Source organism: Adiantum capillus-veneris, chromosome 24, assembly GCF_014529385.1.
Source record: "Adiantum capillus-veneris isolate H3 chromosome 24, ASM1452938v2, whole genome shotgun sequence".
Taxonomy (NCBI): Eukaryota; Viridiplantae; Streptophyta; class Polypodiopsida; order Polypodiales; family Pteridaceae; genus Adiantum; species Adiantum capillus-veneris.
Window position 1 is genome coordinate 104,007,006 of NC_140954.1, and position 21,817 is coordinate 104,028,822.

The window sequence follows — 21,817 nt, forward strand, 5'->3', positions numbered from 1 at the left end:
TAGATCCAAGCAATGTACCTGTCCAAAAAGAGATCCAAGATCCTCTCCTTAAGTCCATGTAGGTGATCCTGTATAAGCAAGTGATCTAACGTGTCGAGGTCAAGTGGTAAGTGTCTATCCACCCAAGATGGAGGTGTCTTTTTTGGGAATGTCGGAATCCCATATGCCATGAGCATCGCCATATCTCGTGTGAACTCCTCTGATGAGTGTATAGGTGTGTCCAGAGCAAACCACGAGTCACCACCCCCTCTGGAGTGCGCAACCGTCGAATGATGGCTGGAATGAATGTATCTCCCAAGGATCGGATGCTCATAGATGATCAAGCTGATGTCGAAGATACCATGTACTGCAGTAGTCACTGAGAGACCGCATCGACAACCATCGGATGGTGTCCTGGTAGGAGGTAACTTCATCTTCTGTGAAAAACACAAGCCATGTGGCTACTGTCCACCCAAAAACACAACTGGGAGTTGATGAAAACGCTGCTGTCCAGCGATTTTCAGCGTGCTTGTACGCTCCCGGCAGGGTCCGGAGCGGTGCAGAGGGTGTAGGGAGGGTTTACCTCTGTGTGCACAGCCGTTGGAGGGCTGAAAACAGATAAAACAGCAGTGGATGCTGGCTGAAATTTGTAGGAGATGTAGAGGAATTTCGACGGCGAGGCACCGGATGCCGAGCCGTGTAGGAATAGCAAGATCCAATGGGCAAGGCCCAATGCTGCCCCCTCTGCTACAAAAACGCTGCTTCATCATCCGCAAAAACGCAGATCTGTTGTGCATCTGGTGCAAAAACGTTGATGTAGGGAAGGGGTTTTCCGCAACCAAAAAGGCCAAAAAGACCAGCGCTGGCATCCAGAATGTGATAGCCAGGTGTAGGAGCAAAAACGCAAGCAGCTGATGCTTTTCAAAAACGCTGGCTGATCTAATCTTGGGAGGGAGAGATGTTGATGTAGCGCCTGGACCATGCAGAGCCTGAAGCTCTGATACTATGTGTCACGATTGTGACTATGTTGCAGTATTACATACACTCCTAGTTGTAGATACGCAAAGTGCCACTTGGATGGTCACGACTCTTCGCTCAAGAGACATGCCTCTTCGCCAAAAGCCACACTCCTTCGACGACTGGTCACACCCCTTTGCTCTACGGTTGCGACTTTTCGTCCAATGGTTGCAGCTCTTCGCCAAAAGGATGTGTCTTTACGTCTAAAGTTGCATCTCTTCACCATGAGACGTGTCTTTTCATTTGTCTCTCTCCGTCTCCTATATAAGGAGCCTATTGTACTCAGTTTTAACTTACTTTTAAGGCATTCGTTCAATCAATCAAACACACATTCATTCTATTGAGTCTCAGTTTGATCTTAAGTATGAAGTTTTAAGTCTTAATTATAGGATTAGCACCACTAATCCTCACACTGATATCAGAGCAAATTTTTTTCTCGGGACCGAAGGGTGTGAGCCTCTCACCCTTGCCGCTACACTCTATCCCCTTCCTGGAGTTGCATGGAAGCAAAAGAAAGATGGTACATATGACCATATGAGGTAACTTGAATTTTTCCTGCTCCAATTCTATAAGGCTTAAGTAAAGACAGAGCAAGGATGTGTGTGTGCGGCGTACTTGGAGAACTTCGTGCACCCTTTCATGCGAAAGGGCACTGACCCGGCAGAAGGCCACCGACCTCTCCCTTGCTCGCACCTTTTCCCAAGGCAATTGCACCTTCGCGGCACCCTTCTCCACACAGCCCGAAGGGCTGAATTATGAAAACGCTCGGCTGAAATTTGCAGTGCTGGCCTGAATTTTGCAAATGCTGGGTTGACCTCTGCAAGCGCTGGCTGCAAGTTCTGAATCGTTGGGCTGACAAAAACTACCCGCTGGCTGAAGCGTTGGTTGATTGAATTGCTGGAAACTCTTCGATGGCTGTTTTGGTGACTTTTCGCTGGCCTTTTTTTCACGTAAAACATCAGCAGTACATAGTTTTTTTTAAAACCATAACCAGAACTTTTGATTAGTTCCCTTGGCTGGCCAACCCCATAGATTTTAAAACCATGTTAAACCACACCTTCAAGTAACAAGTAAAAAAAAAGGCATCCAAAGAGACTTACATTAGAAAATATAAAGCCCAGCCAGAGTTTCTTTTGCGTTGGCACTCGCACACGCACTCCCCCGCATGATGCATGGTCGACGGACGCCACAAACAAGTTCCTACCTCTTGTACATAGGCGAAACTCCCGAAGAGGTTCTACCGAAACACGAAGTGATCATGATTCCGGACACTGTTCTCTTAGAAAAAAAAAAACCCTGGTAGTGCTTTCGATTCCCCGACTCCAAAGCTTGAATTTTCAGCTCCCAGAGTACCTGTCCCAGAACCTGCTGCTGCATCTCTTTGAGTTCCCTTTGAGGCGTAACCATGCCGAATTCTCAAGACGGAGGTGGTCAATCTGACAATGCCCTTACTCTTGGAACGGATGGCCACACTTTCCACAAGCCTCGCATCACTTCATGGTTGCTTGGATCAGATGCAGACGCAAAACAATTCTTGGAGTCGTCCTATGACTTTCTGGACGACTAATATTGCTTCTTCCACACCTTCTTCCGAAGCTTCAGTGGACGAACCAAACGAACCAGATCCAACTGATGAGGTAGACAATCGTGAACTTCAATTGCTTTATAAAATTTTTAATGTTGCACAGAAGAAGAAACTGGATGTTAAACTGCCTAAGCCATACAATGGTCGCCGCGACAAGCGCGTGCTGGACCAATGGCTGTTCAAAATGGAGGTTTTACTTAGAGACACAGATTTGGTCGAGAGTAAAGAGGTTGCACTTGCTAGTTCTCTGCTCAAGGACACAACATTTCTTTGGTGGCACCGACGGGTTGCTGATGGTAAACACACACCTTCTTGGGATAAATTATGGCGTGCTATTTGCAAGGCGTTTGAGCTTTCCAATGCGGATTTTTATGCACGGTCCTCTCTTCGCCACCTGAGCCAAACAGGTTTCTTGGCCGCGTATATCACAGAGTTCCAAAGGCTAGCTCTGGAGATAGAGACCCTTAGTCCCTCTGATAAAATTCACAGCTTTATCGACGGACTCGAACCCAACCTGTAGGACAATGTGCACAATTACAACCCTACCACCTTGAATACTGCAATAGCCTATGTGGAGCGTTTTGGCGATAATCGGTGCCCTACACGGAATTTTCTCCCTGGTGAACAGATCTTCAAATAGCGCGCTTTTCACAGCGTGATCGCAGAGAAAGATATAGCCAAAGTCAATAGCAACAATTTCAGTTCAAACAGCAAGCAACGGAGCATTATTCAACTTCAAGGTTCTACTCTCAAGATCGACAATCTCAAAGCAGATCTTCTTCAAATGCTCCGCTTGATCGTGGTAAAGGATGTGATTTTTCTCAAGATTGGCGTTCCACTACTCAGCAAGGCTCTTCGTCAAATGCATCTTCGACTTCAAAGAAGGATGGATTATATCATTATGTACAATTTGCGTTGGTGACCGTAGATGGTGTCAATGTCCAAAGAAACCAAATCCGTCTAATATGAAAAGAAATTCCAACGCGAAAACATCATCGAATACTGAACAACCAGCTTCTGCTCAAGATAAAGGAAAATGTGTTGTCAATACAATTTGTGTCTTAGAGCATACGACTATTCTTATGAAGCATGCTCAGTGCAATTCTTCAGTTTTAGAGCCTGTTTCAAAGCAAGTTTTGAGCCTTCTTGGAAGTTGGAACTCTCAATGGTCGCTCCATCAACATTTTGGTGGACACCGGATGCTCGAATAATTTCGTCAGCACCTAGATAGTTTGACAGCTTGGCTTGCCAACTCAGAAGACATCTTACTTATATGATGTGGAATTAACAGATGGATCAATTTTGACTTGTGATGAGACAGTTTGACAATTGCAGTTCGAGATTCAAACTTATGCAGATCAATTGGATTTCGAAGTCATGCCTTTCTCTTATTATGAAGTGATTCTTGGTAAGCATTGATTATTTCAATATGATCCAACTATTAGCTTTCAAGGACATACTATCAATTTGTTCAAAGATGGACGTGAACTGATTTTACACGGGCTTTATCCTACGGAACGAGTGATTCAAGCCTCACGTGTACAAGTCAAACAACATGATACAGTGGATTATGAAACAAATATAATCTCCGATGCAGATGTAGAAATTATTATTGATGAAGAAGTTTTTCCAAGTGATACTTCGTTACCAGACAAAGATAAGGACATAGTTGCAGATTCTGAGTGTGAAGACGACTATGCTTTTTTTTATTCTTTGTTGGATGATGATATGCTAATTACGAGTCATGAAGTTGCAGTTTCTGAAGATGATTCTGAAGAATTTTGGGATTCATTATTGGACGATGTTACACTCTCAAGCCAAAATCCTCTCCAGTGATTACTAAAGTTGAAGTTACCGCACCTAAAGAGTGCCTTGAGAATATTTCCTCTTCTCTAAATATTTCGCAGTTATTGGAAGATTTTAAACCAGAAATCTTACATCGCATGAAGGATTTTGAAGATCAATCCTTTGTTGGAGTCACTTGATTATGCCAGATTCCTCTAAAAAGTCTTTGAATAATGCAATGACATGGGATTTAGCAATCAAAGTAAAAAGGTTTCACAAGAAGCAAAGGTTCAAGACAAAGGTTTCGGATAGCTCAACAATTGAAGATATTGGAGATTCAATGCTTTTCCGGAGTTCTATCGACATCAAAAGTCATTTCTTTGACACGGACTCTCATTTTAAATGGGAGGGAATGTCACGATTGTGACTATGTTGCAGTATTACATACACTCCTAGTTGTAGATACGCAAAGTGCCATGCCAAGGAAAACCCCTACGCTTGGATGGTCACGACTCTTCGCTCAAGAGACATGCCTCTTCGCCAAAAGCCACACTCCTTCGATGACTGGTCACACCTCTTCTCTCTACGGTTGCGACTCTTTGTCCAATGGTTACAGCTCTTCGCCGAAAGGATGTGTCTTTACATCTAAAGCCGCGTCTCTTCACCATGAGACGTGTCTTTTCAGTTGTGTCTCTTGGTCTCCTATACAAGGAGCCTATTGTACTCAGTTTTCAATCAATCAAACACACATTCAGTCTATTGAGTCTCAGTTTGATGTTAAGTATGAAGTTCTTAAGTCTTAATATAGGATTAGCACCACTAATCCTCACACTATGTTAGAGTGCGCGTGTGCGCGCGCGCGCGCGCGCGAGAGAGAGAGAGAGAGAGAGAGAGAGAGAGAGAGAGAGAGAGAGAGAGAGAGAGAGAGCACCAACAGAAACGTTGATATGGTGAAGAGGGGGTGATCAGCCTCCCATGACTATCAGAGCAGAAGAAACAGGTACACTGCCAAATGATATCTATGAGAAGTGAGTACCCCCCTGGCCTCATATATATGAGTGCCCAAGGGAGTCCATATTGGGCGGGGGGGCGCCCAGTTTTAGTGCAACCTATACATGGGTGGTGCGCTCGGAGACATACTAGCCAGAGAATATTGGCCCTCAAGTCAAAGGTCCTAGGTGGTTTTCCTCTTCTAATTATCGAGGTAATTTCACAAGTGTGTGTGTGATTGCACACTCTATTTGCCTGCAATTAGCACTAGGGCCCCAATTATTAGGCACTTTGGCCTTTACTAGTGCTTAAAAGCACGAAGTTATCTCTATCAATAACCAATGGGCAATAAGCAGCTCCATCGTAGAATTCAGCCATGGGTGTTGAGCTAGAGACGGGCTCTCTCTTTAAAACAGTGCCCCTCCCCCCTTTTGAGGTGGGTCTCCTCTTCTGATATGCATATTGTAAGGTGCAGCGGAAGTGAATGTTGAACTTTGCTCAAGATGAGCAAAGTTCAACATTCACTTCCGAACTTTGCTCAAGATGAGCAAAGTTCAACATTCACTTCCGCTGCACCTTACACAAACCTTGACCCAACCTGACCAACCAACACTAAACAAGGAAACCAAGCAACCAAAACCAGTCAACACACACACGTTCAGGCTCAAACAAAAGACCCACAGGCCACCAGAAAACACACACAAAAGAAACAAATCACAGGAAAACCAAGCAAGCAATAGGCAAGAATCAGTTAAAGAGAGAGAAAACACCTGCAAAAGAAACCAGTGAAAACAGAAGCGAACGGAAGAGCAGCTGCACAGGACAGTACAGAGTGTGTGTGTGTGTGTGTGTGTGTGATTGTTGGGGGGGGGGGCGTGCACTAAGGGGGCGGGTTGCCTGAGCCCTGCAGAACATCAGCCAAGGACGAGCAGGCGGTGCAGCTGCAATAGGGAACCTTTAAGGGGACGACTTCACATGAGGGTAGGAACCTAGCGCGATGGGCTCGGAAGGCAGGTTCATAGCTTCAGGAACCCCCCCCCCCCCCTCTCTCTCTCTCTCTCTCTCTCTCTCTCTCTCTCTCTCTCTCTCTCCACTTTTTACAGCTCTAGTAGTGTTTCTGTTTAGTTAGTTTCTTTCTTTCTGTTATCCAGACCTTGTATCAGATTCACCATGATGTAACTCTCTGGTCCCATAGGTCAATATGACCTCTAGAAGACGGTAATATAACATTTCATCTCTCTTTGGTGCAAGACAACAGTTTAGTTCAAATTGTATACATCATATTATGTCTATGTGGACAACAATTAGTTGTGAGAGAATCGTTCAGAGAGTTTTTAACGGTAAGCTAGATGAATCTCCTGCAAGGCTATGATTATCTAGATACCTAAACTTTTGAAGGGAGAGATCCTTTTTGAGTCTTGAAAGTCTATTTCGCTTGTTTAAGTAGCATTCAAATTGTTTACTTAAAATTGTTACAGAGAGGAAAGTGTGAGATTCCGGAATTATGTTCCAAGAGACACACAGTTTCATGAAAGTAAAGTGACCCCACCAACCGTTCCAAAATTTGATGATCCTGTTGCTGCGGCCCCTGTTGCAAATGGCACAGAGGTAGTTGTCCCTTCACTTTCTATACTTGCGACCTTAATTCTATTAACCTTGGTGCATGTTTTACCTTTTCTAGCTCTAAATAATAATCTGTCCCATGTGAAGGACCCTTTTCTGAGCTTAGCACCAAAAAAGGCCAATTGGGATCTACGTAGGGACGTTGCCAAGAAATTGGAAAAGCTTGAAAGGCGCACGCAGAGAGCATTGATCGAACTATTGCGTAAGTTTTTTAGAACTTTTTCATTTCATTTTGTAGCATTGAATTGAAATTTGGGATGTTGAAGTTAATGGTTTCATGGTGCTGCAGAGGAACAAGAAAAGCGCAAGCTGGAGCTTGCAGCTGAGGAGCCAATGGAGGAAAGAGATTGACCATGTTGGGTAACAATGAGTACAAGGCTTGGAAACTTGCAGCACAAAGAGGGGAGATAGCCTGCCAAGAGGAAGCTGAAGGGTTACTTACCGATTCTGTGGTGACATTGTGAAATTTGTAACCTCCCATGGGTTGGGCTGCAAAGTTGTGAACAACCGGGCCTTTTGAGTCATGGTTGTGTAGCATACATGCTCAGGTTTTGTACGTCAAAGAAGCATGCTGTGTCTGAATTCTAGTGGCAGTGCTGATTTTTGACCTGCTAGTATCATGTAGACAGAAGTGTGGCTTTCTATCGTGTATTTTAGTAGCTGGGGTATGTTTTTTAAGGTGATTTCAAGGCCGGAGATTGTTGATACAGTCATGTTGCTTTGTGAATATGGACCTTGTTTTTTAATTCCTACTTAGCTCACTTGAGGATTCGCTTTGTTCGCTGCCTTTGGCCAAAAGGGAGGGTGCATGCTTAGGGAGTTTCAGCCTGTGTATAATGGAATACCCTTCTCTCTCTCTCTCTCTCTCTCTCTCTCTCTCTCCACCCACCCAGAGTGAAAGGCAGTGTCTCTGTCTTTCTACAAACGCCTTGTTCTTAGGTGTCCAAATCTTTGGCAGCATTGCATATTATCTCTCTTATCTTATGCTTCGGTTCCGAGTTTGGGCTGCAGGTTTTGCCAAGGAGAGACAAAAAGAAACTGTAAAGAACTCTAGGCACTTAACACTGGGCTTTTCTATCTCTTGCCTTTGAGCTTCTCTTTTGGTAACTGGATGAATATGACCGTTCTTTAGCAATAATTGTTAGCATTTGGTATTTACTCTCGTTTGATTGTTAGCATTTGGTATTTACTCTCATCTGATTTGTTTCTTGGTTTGTTTTTTTGTCAAACATTCAAATTTGGCATGCATATCCTGTTGTATCTTCATTTTAGAATAGTGGTATCCCCTTTTTATCGTCGTCCATGTGCCATTATTCCCTTTAAATTCCACAAACCTTTGAAGTTGAGACATTGAGACACTCAAGGACAAAGATGACCTTGCAAGGTCTTTCCAAATGTGGTCATGTGACACTAGTTGTTTGGAAGCTTTATGTTTACTGGATTTCAAGCTAGCAAAGCCGTTCCACATATGGCTTGGCCAACCCTACGTTTTCTCTGGAGGGCGTCAATCAGGGCCTTTTAGTAAGACACCAAGCACTCAATCAGATCACCACCTATCATCTATGTCTATGGGTATGTCCTGGCTTTTTTAACATGACCCTTCAAAGCTTCTAGGTGGGCACGTTTAGACCAATGATGAGCTTGCAATATCCTTGTTCACGGGTTGAAGTCATTCTTGTTCGATTTCAAAGTCGGCTCTATGCAAGCAATACACCCCCCAAAAAAACACCCTTGCCCTGCCAGTACCTGGTGCATGCACCCAACCCTCACCCATTTGCCTATTGCCCACTTTTGATATAAATAATGTATTGCACACTACAACACACATGCGTGCATACACATGCACATGATGCACAATGATAGAGGCTTGTAAGCAAACTTTTGGTGTCAAAAACAGAAATAAGGCGGCTCTCTAGATATAAAATTCGCCTACCAATTTGCTTTGAGGGTGCGTTTACTCTCAAATAACCAAATTCATTTTGAAGATGTCAATATATGTTCATCCACAAATGGAAGCTTGTTGGCTACTTTCCAACCTCTTGTCCCTCGCACTTTTCACATGGACGATGTTTTCTCAACTGTGGCGTCTACGGCTTGAGGCACCTCTTTTAGGTAGCAAGTGTGGAGAGCTCGAGCTTTGATCTAAGAGGGAAACCAAAAACTTCCACCCGAGTATTAACACATCACAACAATATCTATGTGAAATAGCTTTTCCAAATTAGAAGCAAAAGTGGAAGCATGGAAGTGTTAGTAATGTACAATGCACCTTGACCTCTAATTTGGTGAGTGGTCTCCATTGTGTGATGTTGAGGTAAAGTCTACTTCAAGATTTAGTGAATTTGTGGGCAATCCAAGGGTGTCTCTAGAGCTTTGAGTTGGGAATTACAACATGAATGGCTTCTCATAGAGTCTTTAAGCTTCCTTGAGGTGTCACACGTCTCCCTTCTTCTTGCAAAACTCCTTCTTTCCTAGATCGCCATGGGCTCCTATAACTACCTTGTCTAAACTTCTTCATTAGAGAATGGGGACAATGGTCAACGCCACCTTAAGCTTCTCAAAGCATCTACTTTGCTTTGCACACCAACCCACTTGGAAATTCTCTTCAAAAGGAGTGCTACAATCTTGGCATAGAAAATCCTTGCACTACCATGTGCTTCCAAGGGATCCTCAAACCCTTGACATTGTTTGGTTGAGGCCCCTCTAGGTTATGTTTAGCATTGGCCAAGTCTGCTATATGCCTACTTTAGAAATAACGACTCCCAAGACATTTAAAATTATTGGCAAAGAAGGCACTTGCTTCTGAAAAGGAGTAAATGAGATGTCATCAAAGAACACTCGTTCACACTTCTTTAGTTGCTTCCTAAAACTCCTCTGCATCAACATGCTCAACGTTGTAGGGACATTTTCAAACCCAAAGAAAACATTGTGGGTTTTTTCGTTTTAGTTGGATATGTTCTTGGGCATGTCCTTGTCCTTAACTCCAATCTAGAAGTTTCCTAAGTTTTCGTCTATCTATGAGAAGAGCCATGTATGCAATCTTGCACCTCAACTCCCTAATCCTTGCAATTAGGTCTATGAATAATGTGAGAGTCCCAACAAACAAATCCTTGCTCAAGTAGCCAGTCAAAAAGGTTCTTCTTGGGTTTGTTAGCTTTGATTAATAGCATTAAATAGAAGGCTTCAATATTAGAATTGCTCCAAGAACAAGTTTGATGACATTTGGTCCCGCATCCTCACTTTTCAAGGTGGTATGAGTAGTTGAGCTACTCTCTAGTAACTTCTTCAATTAGAACCACTACTCCACCCACTCTAGCCCATAAGTTATGACATTGCGCTCACTTTTTCCATCTAAATCCTTAGCTTCAATACCATAGATGATGCAATTTTTATCATAGTGAATAGCATCCCACATGCAAGCATTCAACTCCTTGTGGTTTATTCCACACAGGTATCTTTAGGATCTCAACCTTGATTATTATTGTGAAGGCATGATTTCACCGTAATAACACTTGAGATAACATGACAACTTGCCTCTCAACAAAGACAGGCATTTCCTTTGGGATGGATGAAGTGCTTGCTTTGGGATATAATTTTTTCAAAAGAATAGAGGAGTCCCTATGTTTTGAATACTACGCTATAGTAGTGTCATCCATTTTTCCTTTTAATAGAATTGGCAAGGACATGGCCTTCTAGCTTAATAAAAAGAGCTTACTTTGATAATACTTCTTCTTGAGTTTTTTTATTCACCAAATCACCACATCTGTCCACTACTTAAGACATAAATAAAATGTGTTCCTTCATAATCCATGTATCAATCCTCCTGCAAATTGACTCGTACTTTCTTAGAAAATGCAATACCATAATCGTGAATTGTGACTATGGACTTGTTAAAAGGATCAACATAATCTTGAGACTTATGCTCATTTTCCATAAAGTGTTTGAAGATCATGTTAAATTCCATGCTAAAGGTTAAACCCATTTGATATTTTGTCCTCTCAAAATCCATGCTAGTCTTGATTTAGAGTAAGTGCCTAGCACTTCCTCATATATGGTCTCTAGCTTAACACTTTAAATTACACTCTTTTTGGTATATACTTTACACTCCAAAGTCCTTTGGGATAGCAGCTCCTGCTCGTAGTACCTTTCCACACCTAAGGCTCATTGAATTGTGAGGTAGTCGACAAAGAACCCAACCTCTTACGAGGATGATTGAGAATTCAATGTCAATCCATGTGACATTTCCACCTTGCTTCTTTTAAGATCAAGATTATTGGCATTGATATCTTTGTTCATTAATTATTCTTAGAAAATGCCTCCAAAATCCTAGATTTGGGATAGCCAAAGTTTTAGTCCAGTTCTCTAAACCATAGTTTTAACCCCTTTATGGACGGTTTTGAGTTTATTGTTGGGAGAAAATGTAATTCCCACTAGGTATATCCAACTGTGTGATGAGGTCCTCCAACTATCTATGTGTGGTAAGTAACTCTAACAAAGGCTCTTTTTAGGCTTTGCATTTTTCCACCTTTTGACCCAACTAAAATGATTGCAATTAAAATAATTGTTAGTTGGAAATTAAACTATTGAGTGAATATCATTCCAATGGTTAATTAAGGTGGTCTAAATTGTTGGAAATACGACTACAAGAATGCATGTCAAGATGGAAAAGATGAAGAAGCTAAAGAGCACACAACATAGGAAGTAGTATTACTGAAAGTTCTAAGATAAAGATAAGGCTTTCCCTAGAGTGATGGACATAGATATGCCAAGGGAAAAAACCTCCTAGATTGAGGGAAAAAAGTGCCCCGACAGTCCTAAATGTGTTCGCATAAAAAACTTGAGCAATGTGCTCTAATGTCAGTGTATATGATGTTGGCAGTGTCTTGTCCAACACTCAAATCAACCACAAGGCATCTGAGCCATACACACTCAAGTGTAGCTGTGAAGGCTGCCCTGTACTGAGCCTCACAACTGGAAGTGGCCACAATAGGTTACTTCTTGCTCAACCACAATATGCATGAACTATCGAGCTTGAACAAAAACCTCTTGTGGGTCCACTGGTATGTTATAACAACCAACCCAATTCGAGCCCAATCAAGGATGCAAAGCTGACGGCAATGATCCCTACTTGGGATAAAACAACCCAAGATGTAAAGTTTCACTCAAGTAGTGAAAGATCCTTTTAAGAACTCGTCAATGTTTAGACTGTGGGCTGTGCATAAATTTGCTGATTTGTGAGATTGGAAACTAAATACCCGGCCTAGTATTGCATACATAAATAAGGAATCCAACAAAATTTTGATAAGGAGTGACGTCCGCAAGATCTTCAACATTATGAAGACTCAATTTCAAACCTATTTCCATTGGAGTAGCCTATAGGTTTGTAGTCCTCAAGTCCAAACTTACATAGTAATGTCCCTATGTATCTTGCTTGACACAAAGCAATACCTCCAGCACACTATTGAAATTGTATGCCCAAGTAATGATGCAAAATCCCCAAGTCTTTCATCTTGAAAGTAGCATTCAATTTAGCCTTGAATTTAGCATTGTTTCTCATTCGAACCAGTATTCAACAAATCCTCTACATACAAAACAACGATGAAATATACATCGCCCTCACGTTTGACATACAAATTGCTTTTGGTTGAACTATTACAAAATCTTGTTTAATCAAAAGATTTTCAGCTTTCTCATACCAAGCACAAGGAGACAGTTTCAACCCATATAAATTTTTCTTGCATTTGCACAATTTCTTTTCTTGTTCTTTCTTGACAAAATCTCGAGGCTGCGTTACATATACTTACTCAAATATATCACCATTCAAGAAAGTAGTAACAATGTCTAATTGATGTACATTCATTCCAAAGTGAGATGCCAATGCACATAGAAAACGAGTAGTAGTCATAAGACAAGTGAGAGCAAAAATCTCTTCATAGTCCATGCCTTTCAGTTGTGCATAACCTTTTGCAACAAGTCTAAGCTTGGAAATCAATCTCATCATTTGCCTTACGTTTCAACTTGTAAACCCACATTGTACCAATGGCCTTTTTACTAAGACGAAAATTAGATAAATTCCTTGTTTCATTTTCTATAATTGCACCATATTCTGATTGCATTGCAACCATCCAATTTTTGCATTCTGTACTTCATCAAAGAAAGAGGTTCCTCTTCATCACAAAACTAGAAAGAGTTGAATCATAACAATCGACGGATGCATATGATGCATGGTGAGAACCAGAACAAGTACGACTAGCAATAGGTGCATCCAATTTAGTGTCACACAAAGTATGCACCAACCATTCTAGCATACCCCTAGCCTCTTCATTATCAGCCCGTTCCACAACAAGTACATCATGTACATCTAGATCAGTAATAGCCTCATTGGAACTTCAAGTTTCCACCATTAAAAAGAGGTAAAAAAGTGTCATAAATATTCTATGAGTTTACATTATTGTCTTTGGTACATGATAGCAAAGGCTGAACAAAGTCTTCCACAAACACACCATCTCGTGAAACCAAGATACATTTTGTTTGTGGATGGTATAACTTGTAACCTTTGCTTTCAAGTCTATAACTAATATAAATGCATTTGACAGCCTTATCATCCAATTTTTTGCACCTCTTTGTGATACCAAAGCATAAGCAAAACAATCACGTCATGATTCATAAGGAGTGTTAGACTGCAAAGATTTAGTAGGAAACCTACTAATGACATAGGTAGCACACATGATGGCCTCAAGCCAAAACGAATGTGGTAAAGCTTTGACACTTGACCATACGCGTGCCATCTTCGTAAACGACCTATTTTTTCTCTCAGCAACACCATTTTTCTAAGGTGTGTATGATATTGTACATTGTTGTTTTGTCCCACGACTAGCCAAAAGTGCAGTAAACTCATGAGACATATACACTCCCCCTCGATGTGAACGGAGGGTACCCATGGTACATTTTTGAGACATTTTTAGCCACAATCAAAAATTTCTTGAAGCACATGAACAACACTTTGGACTTAGTGTTAAGAAGATAGACCCAAGCATGCCTGGAGTAAACATCAATGAAAGCCATAAAGCACAAGTAATTACCGAAGGTGGACTTTCCATAGGCCCACAAACATTGCAATTCACAAGTTGTAACCTCCATGAAACCCTTACTGAGCCATTCTTTGGAAAGTTTGAACATTGAATCTTACCCAAAATACAGCCTTCACAAGCATGCTTAGAAGGTGCTTCAAGAGGTGGCGAAGAAGCAACATATCAGATTTATGCCCAAAACATGTATGCCAAAGTTTTGCATTTGAAACAATGTTTAATCCACAACTGCATTTAAAAAATTCTAGCGACATGTGTAATACAAAGTGCAAATACAAAAAAAAAAAAATCTTTTTTATACCTGGTACATACAGTGCATCAACAAGTGCTACCATTTGCAAAAGTTAGCACAATCTTTCCATTTCCCTTGATTGGATAAGAGGCATTGTTGGCACAATTGACTACATTCCCGTGACGGATGGCCTCAAAAGATGTCAACTTTGTAGCACCACTATCAAAGTACCAAACATGTGACTCTACATCAAATAACATACATGCATCATGGACAGAAGAATCATAAGAATACTCTGCATTAAATTCCCACTCTACATCTACATCAACATCCCAATCTCCATTTAAAGTAGATTCTGCAATAGTTGCACTGGTAGTAGATCCAACCTCTTTCTTCTCGGTTTCTTTGGCCTTCAACTTAGGACATTGCTTGATCAAGTGATCATTAGCCTTGCAATAACGGCAACGCATCTTCTTCTTACCTTTTTCAGAAGAATTTCCAGATGAGTTGCTACCAATAGAAGAACTAGGCACAGGTGACGTGGTACTCATTGAAGAACCTTGAGAAGTGATTGTGTTACTAATAGCACTTCCTCTTTGATCAGCAACAAAGCTTGTTCAATTACACACTATTTAGACATGTTCTTTCTTGAAAGTGACTCATGTAACAGCAATGTGCATACTGCATCAAAGTTGACATCTTGATGGTTTCCTTGGGTCATAAGTCTCCAAATACTAGCAAAAGTCTAGTAAGAGTCTGGCAACATATTGGGAATACTTTGTACAAGTGAACTACCATATATAACTTCACCTACAAAAATGAGTTGCTCATTGATATCCTTGACATCAACAAGAAAAGTGTACATGTCATTGTCCTCTTGCATAATCTTAATTCTAACTCTTAGCGCAACAATAAAATTTTGGCTCATTGCGACTTGCATAGAGACTAGCTAGAGGATCCCAAGTGTGTTTTGTTGATTTTGCTGAGCAAATGTAAGGAATAATAGTGCGCTTCAAAAATAATGAAATCAATGCATGAGTATGTGCATCTCTTGCATCCCAACGAGATTTCTCAGTAGTAGGGAAAACAACTCTAGCAGAGGGGATATGCTAGAATGTGCAGCATCCTCAATGGAGCCTGTATCCAAAGAAGGTAGATGTACATAATGCCCTGCACAACATTCGAGACGTCCTTTGAAACAAGAACATGCATCATCGTGTAAGCCCACGTTGGGTAGTTATCCCCATCCAATTTGTCATCAACAGTGAACATCTTGAAAACATCTATGTTATTGTCAGCCATGACGAGTGATTGCACTTGATGTGAAAACTGCTTCGAAAGAGGGGAAAAAAAGTAGGACCAACACATGCTATATAGCACAACCCAAAGAGGACATAAGGGACCTGTTCTTCTACAAAAAAAATGCACCGACAAAAATTTTGCAGAAAAGGATGAAATTGCCTATACATTACTGCTTGTAGTGGAAACAGAGGCCAAAATGAGCCTGCATGAAAAATTTAAGGTTAAAGTGCTGACGCTTGCCAAAGCTTATAGAAAATAGAGAACGTGGGTGGAGGGATGTTGGCAACAGTACCAGGAGGATGTGTTGTAGGGATGGACACAACTTTGAGAAGAAGAAGCTCAAGGCACACAATAGAGAGTGTATTGCTTAGTGCAAAAAATGAAAGACAAAATACGATGCTTGGGGAAAAAAACTTCTCGTGAGGAAAAAAGTACCCCGACGGTCCTAAGTGTGTTCATATACATCACTACCACATATATGGTAACAAATGCTAAGGAAAAAGCTTGTAAGCTTCAACAAGAAAAGATGCAAATCATCTGCATCAAAAAAAGGGTGAGGACTATCATCCATACCTACGTGTGGACTTTAATGGAGTACGAGCGGAAGTGCGACGCGAGAGAGAGTGCGAGAAGAAGAGCACGACGATATGGTGAACTCGCTCTATTGTAATGTGTAGAGCATAGTGAGTTCTTATTAGGTTTTTACAAAAGAATATGTGTACATACCTGGCGGCCCGCCCACTTACCTGGGCGACCACATTGGGCTTTATACCCCAACAACCTCCCACTTAAAGTCCAATGTGGTACTTTAAGTGTGAGAGAAGCTACTATACAAGCTAATATACAAGAGATGTAGAGAAATGATGTACTACCCTACACCTAACTGCTTGCGAAAATGCGCAAAGCTCTCTGAGGGAAGTCCTTTTGTAAGTAGATCATCAGGATTTTCTGTGGTGTGAACTTTGACAAGCTGAAGTTGCTTATCCTCGAGCATTTCCCTGATGAAATGATACTTCACATCCACATGCTTTGTCTTTGAGTGATAAACTGGATTGCGAGCCAATTGTATAGCACTTTGACTATCACAATATAACACAGGCATCTCTTCTTTGATTCCCAAATCTGTTACTAGTCGATTAAGCCAAATTGATTCTTTGCATGCCTCTGATGCTGCAACATATTCAGCCTCTGTAGTAGACTGAGTAACACAATCTTGTAATCTAGAACGCCATGATACTGCTCCACCAGCCAATGTAAAGACATACCCTGACGTAGACCTTCCGTTGTCTAAGTCACCTGCATAATCTGAGTCTGTAAAACCCTTCACACTTAGCTCCTGACTCCCATAGCATATACGCATACTCTTTGTAGCTTTCAGGTATCTCAATATTCCTTTCACTGCCTCCCAATGTTTCTTGCATGGGTTTGACATGTATCGACTTACTACTCCCACTGCAAATGCAATGTCTGGGCAAGTAGCAATCATTGCATACATCAAACTACCCACTACAGACGCATATGGAATCTTATCCATTTCAGCCTGTTCTTCCTCAGACACAGGACAATCTTGTTTGCTAAGTTTCACATATGGTGGCAATGGAACACTCAGTGCCTTTCCCTTCTCCATATTGAAACGTTGCAAAACCTTGTCAATATACTTTGTTTGAGATAACCAAATCAACTTCTTTGATCTATCTCTCTCAATGCGCATACCAAGTATATGACTTGCCTCACCCATGTCTTTCATGTCAAACGATTTTGCCATCTTTGACTTCAAAGCTAAAATTTCTTCCAAGTGCTTGCCAGCAATTAACATGTCATCCACATACAAAATAAGGATCAGCCAACTACCATCCTTAGCCTTCTTTGTGTATAGACAGTGATCGAACTCACTACGTCTGTAGCCTTGAGAAAGCATAAACTTGTGGAATTTATGGTACCATGCCCTCGGTGATTGTTTTAAGCCATAAAGACTCTTTAACAACTGGCATACCCAATCTTCCTTGCCTTTCTCAACAAACCCTTCTGGCTGCTGCATGTAAATTTCCACATCTAAATCACCATGCAAGAACGCTGTCTTGACATCCATTTGGTGCAACACCAAATCTAATATGGCAACCAATGCAAGAAAGCATCTCAATGTAGTCATCTTGACCACCGGAGAGAAGACTTCATCAAAGTCAATGCCTTGTTCTTGCTTAAATCCCTTGGCAACAAGCCTTGCTTTGTACTTTGGCTGACTATCATGAGCGGTGATCTTATACCTGTAAACCCATTTACAAGGTAGAGCCTTTTTTCCCTGTGGTAATTTAAATAGCTTCCATGTCTTGTTTTTATGCAGAGCTGTCATCTCTGACTGCATGGCCAATTGCCAATTCCCGGAGTCCTTCGTTTGCACTGCTTCCTTGTAACATGAAGGCTCATTACAATCAGTCAACATGACATAGTTCATAGATGGAACAAACCTATCAGGAGGTCGCATGACACATCCAGATCTACGCACAATAGGTGGCTTAGGCTCAGCCACAACCTGTGGTTCCACTCTATCCTGTCCTTGCTCCTCTTGAGCCTTGACATTTTGTCTTGCATGTGCAGGTCCATCTTCTTAGAAGAAAACTCTTCTAATCTCCTCAACCCTCTCTGGTTTAGAATGATATTTGGATTCATTAAAGTGAACATCATTGCTGCGGACAACCTTTCTGGATTCGGGATCCCAAAGTCTGTACCCCATCTCACCAGAATTACCATAGCCTAGAAAGATGCACTTTCTACTCTTTGGCTCAAGTTTGTTCCTAAATTCCTTTGGAACGTGAGTATATGCCTCACAGCCAAAGACTCTGAGATGCTTGTATGAGGGCATTTTGCCTGACCATACCATCTCTGGCACTGAATCCTTCTGCAAAACCTTGCTAGGAGATCTATTTACAAGATACAGCTTCAGCCCAAAACCCATTTGGCAGTTGTGCATTAGACAACATACTTCTGACCTTCTCTTGTATGGTCCTATTCATCCTCTCAGCAACACCATTTTGAGGAGGATTGTAAGGAGCAGTAAGTTCACGTTTTATACCTTTTGACTCACAAAAGTCCTGAAAGGCCTTTGAAACATACTCTCCACCATTGTCAGTGCGTAAGCATTTAAGCTTCTTGCCACTCTGATTCTCCACAAGTGTCACAAACGTTTTGAAAACACTAAACGCTTCATCCTTGTGCTTGAGAAATTAAACCCATACTTTCCTCGAGTAATCATCTATAAATGTCATAAAGTAAGAAGCTCCCCCTAGAGATAGGTTAGGCATAGGTCCACACAAATCACTATGAACAAGTGCCAACTGTGTATCTCTTCTACTGCTTCTATGCTATGTGGCTGCTGTGTTTGCTTACCATACAGACAATGTTCACAGAATTCAAAATCATTAAATGAAAAGCCAGGCAAATAACCAGAACGAGACAAGATTTCCATTCCCTTCTTGGACATATGTCCTAATCGGCTATGCCACAAAGAAACGTTCGGCTGCTCGGTTACATTGATTACATTTTTAGAGACATTTGATACATAAATCATGTAAAGTCCTCCAGACTTTACTCCATGTGCTACTGTCATAGAACCCTTGGATATCTTCCACATGTTCTGTCCAAAAGTGGTGACGTAACCAGCATCATCAAGTAAACCTGTGCTGATCAAGCTCTTTGTAATTGCGGGAACATGTCTCACATTCTTCAGCGTGAAAGAAGAGCCATTCTGAAACTTCAATTGAACATCTCCAACACCTAAGATCTCACATGTCTGCCCATTGCCTAGCCGAACATGATCTTTAGTGGTCACATAAGAGGTAAACCACTCCTTGTTTGGAGACACATGAAGTGATGCCCCTGAGTCTATAATCCAGTCACTCAGTGCATTTCCATCAGATGTTGTAAGAAGAGCTGAGTCCATTGTATTCTTCAAGAAGTAGATGTCTCCTGACACTAGACTGTCATCCTCTGCAACAGTGTTTGTCACATTTATTTCTTGAATCTTCACTGAGGACTTGTTCTTCTCACCATGGTCTTCAGCTTTCTCTTTGCCTTTTTCTGCTTTCCATTCTCTGCAGTCTCTTTTCATGTGACCCTTCTTGCCACAATGGTAGCATTCTATGTCACTCTTGCCTTTAGCACTACGGGACTTGCTACGAGACTGATTCCTCTTTCCACCTTTGTACTTTTCTTTGGTCCTTCCCCTGACAACTAAGGCTGTTCCTTTGCCTTTGTCCATTGTCTTTCTATTGGTTTCTTCAGTAAGCAGACTTCCTTCTACACCTGCTATGTTCAAACCATCTGGAGGTGCAGAATTACTCAAAGCTGTGCGAAAAGTGTCCCATCTTTCCGGCAATGTGATCAACAGGAACATAGCTCTAACAGGTTCATCAAACTTGACACCTTTAGCTGACAACTGACTATAGATTGTGTTGAATTCATTCAGATGATTGGACATAGGTGTCCCTTCTTTCATCTTCAAGTCAACAAGCTTCTTAAGCCAGTATACCTGTGAAGCTGCACTCTGCTTCTCATAAAGATCACTCAGTTTTAACCATGCTTGATAAGCCGACATCTCGTCTGCTACATTGAAGTAAACGCTTTCTGCCAAAGTCAGCATAATGGTAGAAAGTGCCAATTCATCCATTTCGCTCCATTCATCTTCGTCCATATCTTCTGGTTTTATCCCCTTGAGCTTTATAGGTTTTATCTGCTTCTTTTGTACCAACACGTGCCAAATTTGATTCTTCCACAATGGGAAATTGGTTCCATCCAGCTTCTTGATATTGTAAAGAGCAGTGTCCTGTGATCCAGCCATAGCTACGCTTCACAGTAGTTTACTTTCCTGGGAAAAATTCAGCAGAGTTTCCCCTGTAAACTGACCTCTGAACCAATATCAACCTGTCAGATGAACCAAGAAAGCTTCAGATTCTGCAAAAATTTTGGCAGAGTCTCCTTTGTAAAATGGCTCTGGTGTACTAAAAACAGACCAAAAATTAGCTCAAAAAACCACTATCTCTCTAACACTGTAAGCTGTGGGTAAACCTGTCCTGCACCTGTACCGTCTCTGACTGTCCTGTAAGCATAGACTGCGACAATGCCTCAACGGCAGTAAAGCAAAGATGCAATCCCAACTGTCTAACTCACAGTCAGTACATCCTAGCTGCCTATCTAAGGGTGCTCGAGGGATCGCTCCAAGACCTGTATCACCGAAAGGATCTCAACATTCGAGAATCCCCCAGCTCAATAAAACCTCACTCGACCCTCAACAAAGGCTGCAGTAAATCTCACAGTACATAGACTTCCCACAAATACATCCACAAATTTCCCATTGTATGGTGTAACCGCTGCGGCGGTTGTTTGCTGCGTGACTCACAGCCAGCAAACCCTCAACAGACATACATCATCTCTGACAATACATCCCATGTGGAAGTACCTGCAATGTCAGGATGAAATCTGGAATATCAAGCAGCAAACACAAGCTACCTGATGAACTAGTGGATGTCGCCTACAGTCTGTGTGTAGATGCGCCCGTGTCGTATGTGACACACCTCCAAGAACTGTGAGTCGTCCTTCGATGTGTAGACAGCCACAAATCAACACTCTGGGAGTGTCGATATCTTTAGCACCTGCAATCGTAGGCCGAAAACCCCAAATTTGCAGAGTCGGATCTGCACCCGCTGAGACCACGTAGTCCAAAATGGCCTGTGTAGAACTTTGTCGAAGCCGAACGGTGACCCAGATGACCTCAGAATGAAATTCTGAGCACACCGTACCCTACGGGCTCACCCACAAGATTTGGGGCCGTGTCTTCGCCTGTCGAATTTCAATCCAATCTGAGCTGGTGACTCTAGCCTCCTGCAGTGCTGCCCCGAGCCTCGATCTGAGCTCTGATACCAGTTGAAGGAGTACGAGCGGAAGTGCGACGCGAGAGAGAGTGCGAGAAGAAGAGCACGACGATATGGTGAACTCGCTCTATTGTAATGTGTAGAGCATAGTGAGTTCTTATTAGGTTTTTACAAAAGAATATGTGTACATACCTGGCGGCCCGCCCACTTACTTGGGCGACCACATTGGGCTTTATACCCCAACATTTAAGATAAAATACCTAACCCTTACTAGATTTGAGCGCAAGTGTCCTGTTCTATGAGACCTACATTAAACTCCAAAAAGTGAATAAGTGAGATAGAGCACTATAAAGCA

At 41.8% G+C, this 21,817-nt stretch overlaps 1 protein-coding gene across 1 annotated transcript in view; it reads left to right on the top strand.

Moving 5' to 3' along the window:
- The window catches only part of LOC147426886 (Cwf18 pre-mRNA splicing factor), a 60,280-nt gene extending 52,811 nt beyond the window's left edge, over nucleotides 1-7,469 (top strand). The window contains exons 2-4 of the mRNA XM_086498332.1: nucleotides 6,835-6,964; nucleotides 7,067-7,181; nucleotides 7,269-7,469. Of these exons, the coding sequence (XP_086354458.1) occupies nucleotides 6,835-6,964; nucleotides 7,067-7,181; nucleotides 7,269-7,330 (307 nt within the window). The 3' untranslated portion in view covers nucleotides 7,331-7,469. The remainder of the gene's footprint in view (nucleotides 1-6,834; nucleotides 6,965-7,066; nucleotides 7,182-7,268) is intronic.
- The last annotated feature ends 14,348 nt before the right edge of the window (nucleotides 7,470-21,817 follow it).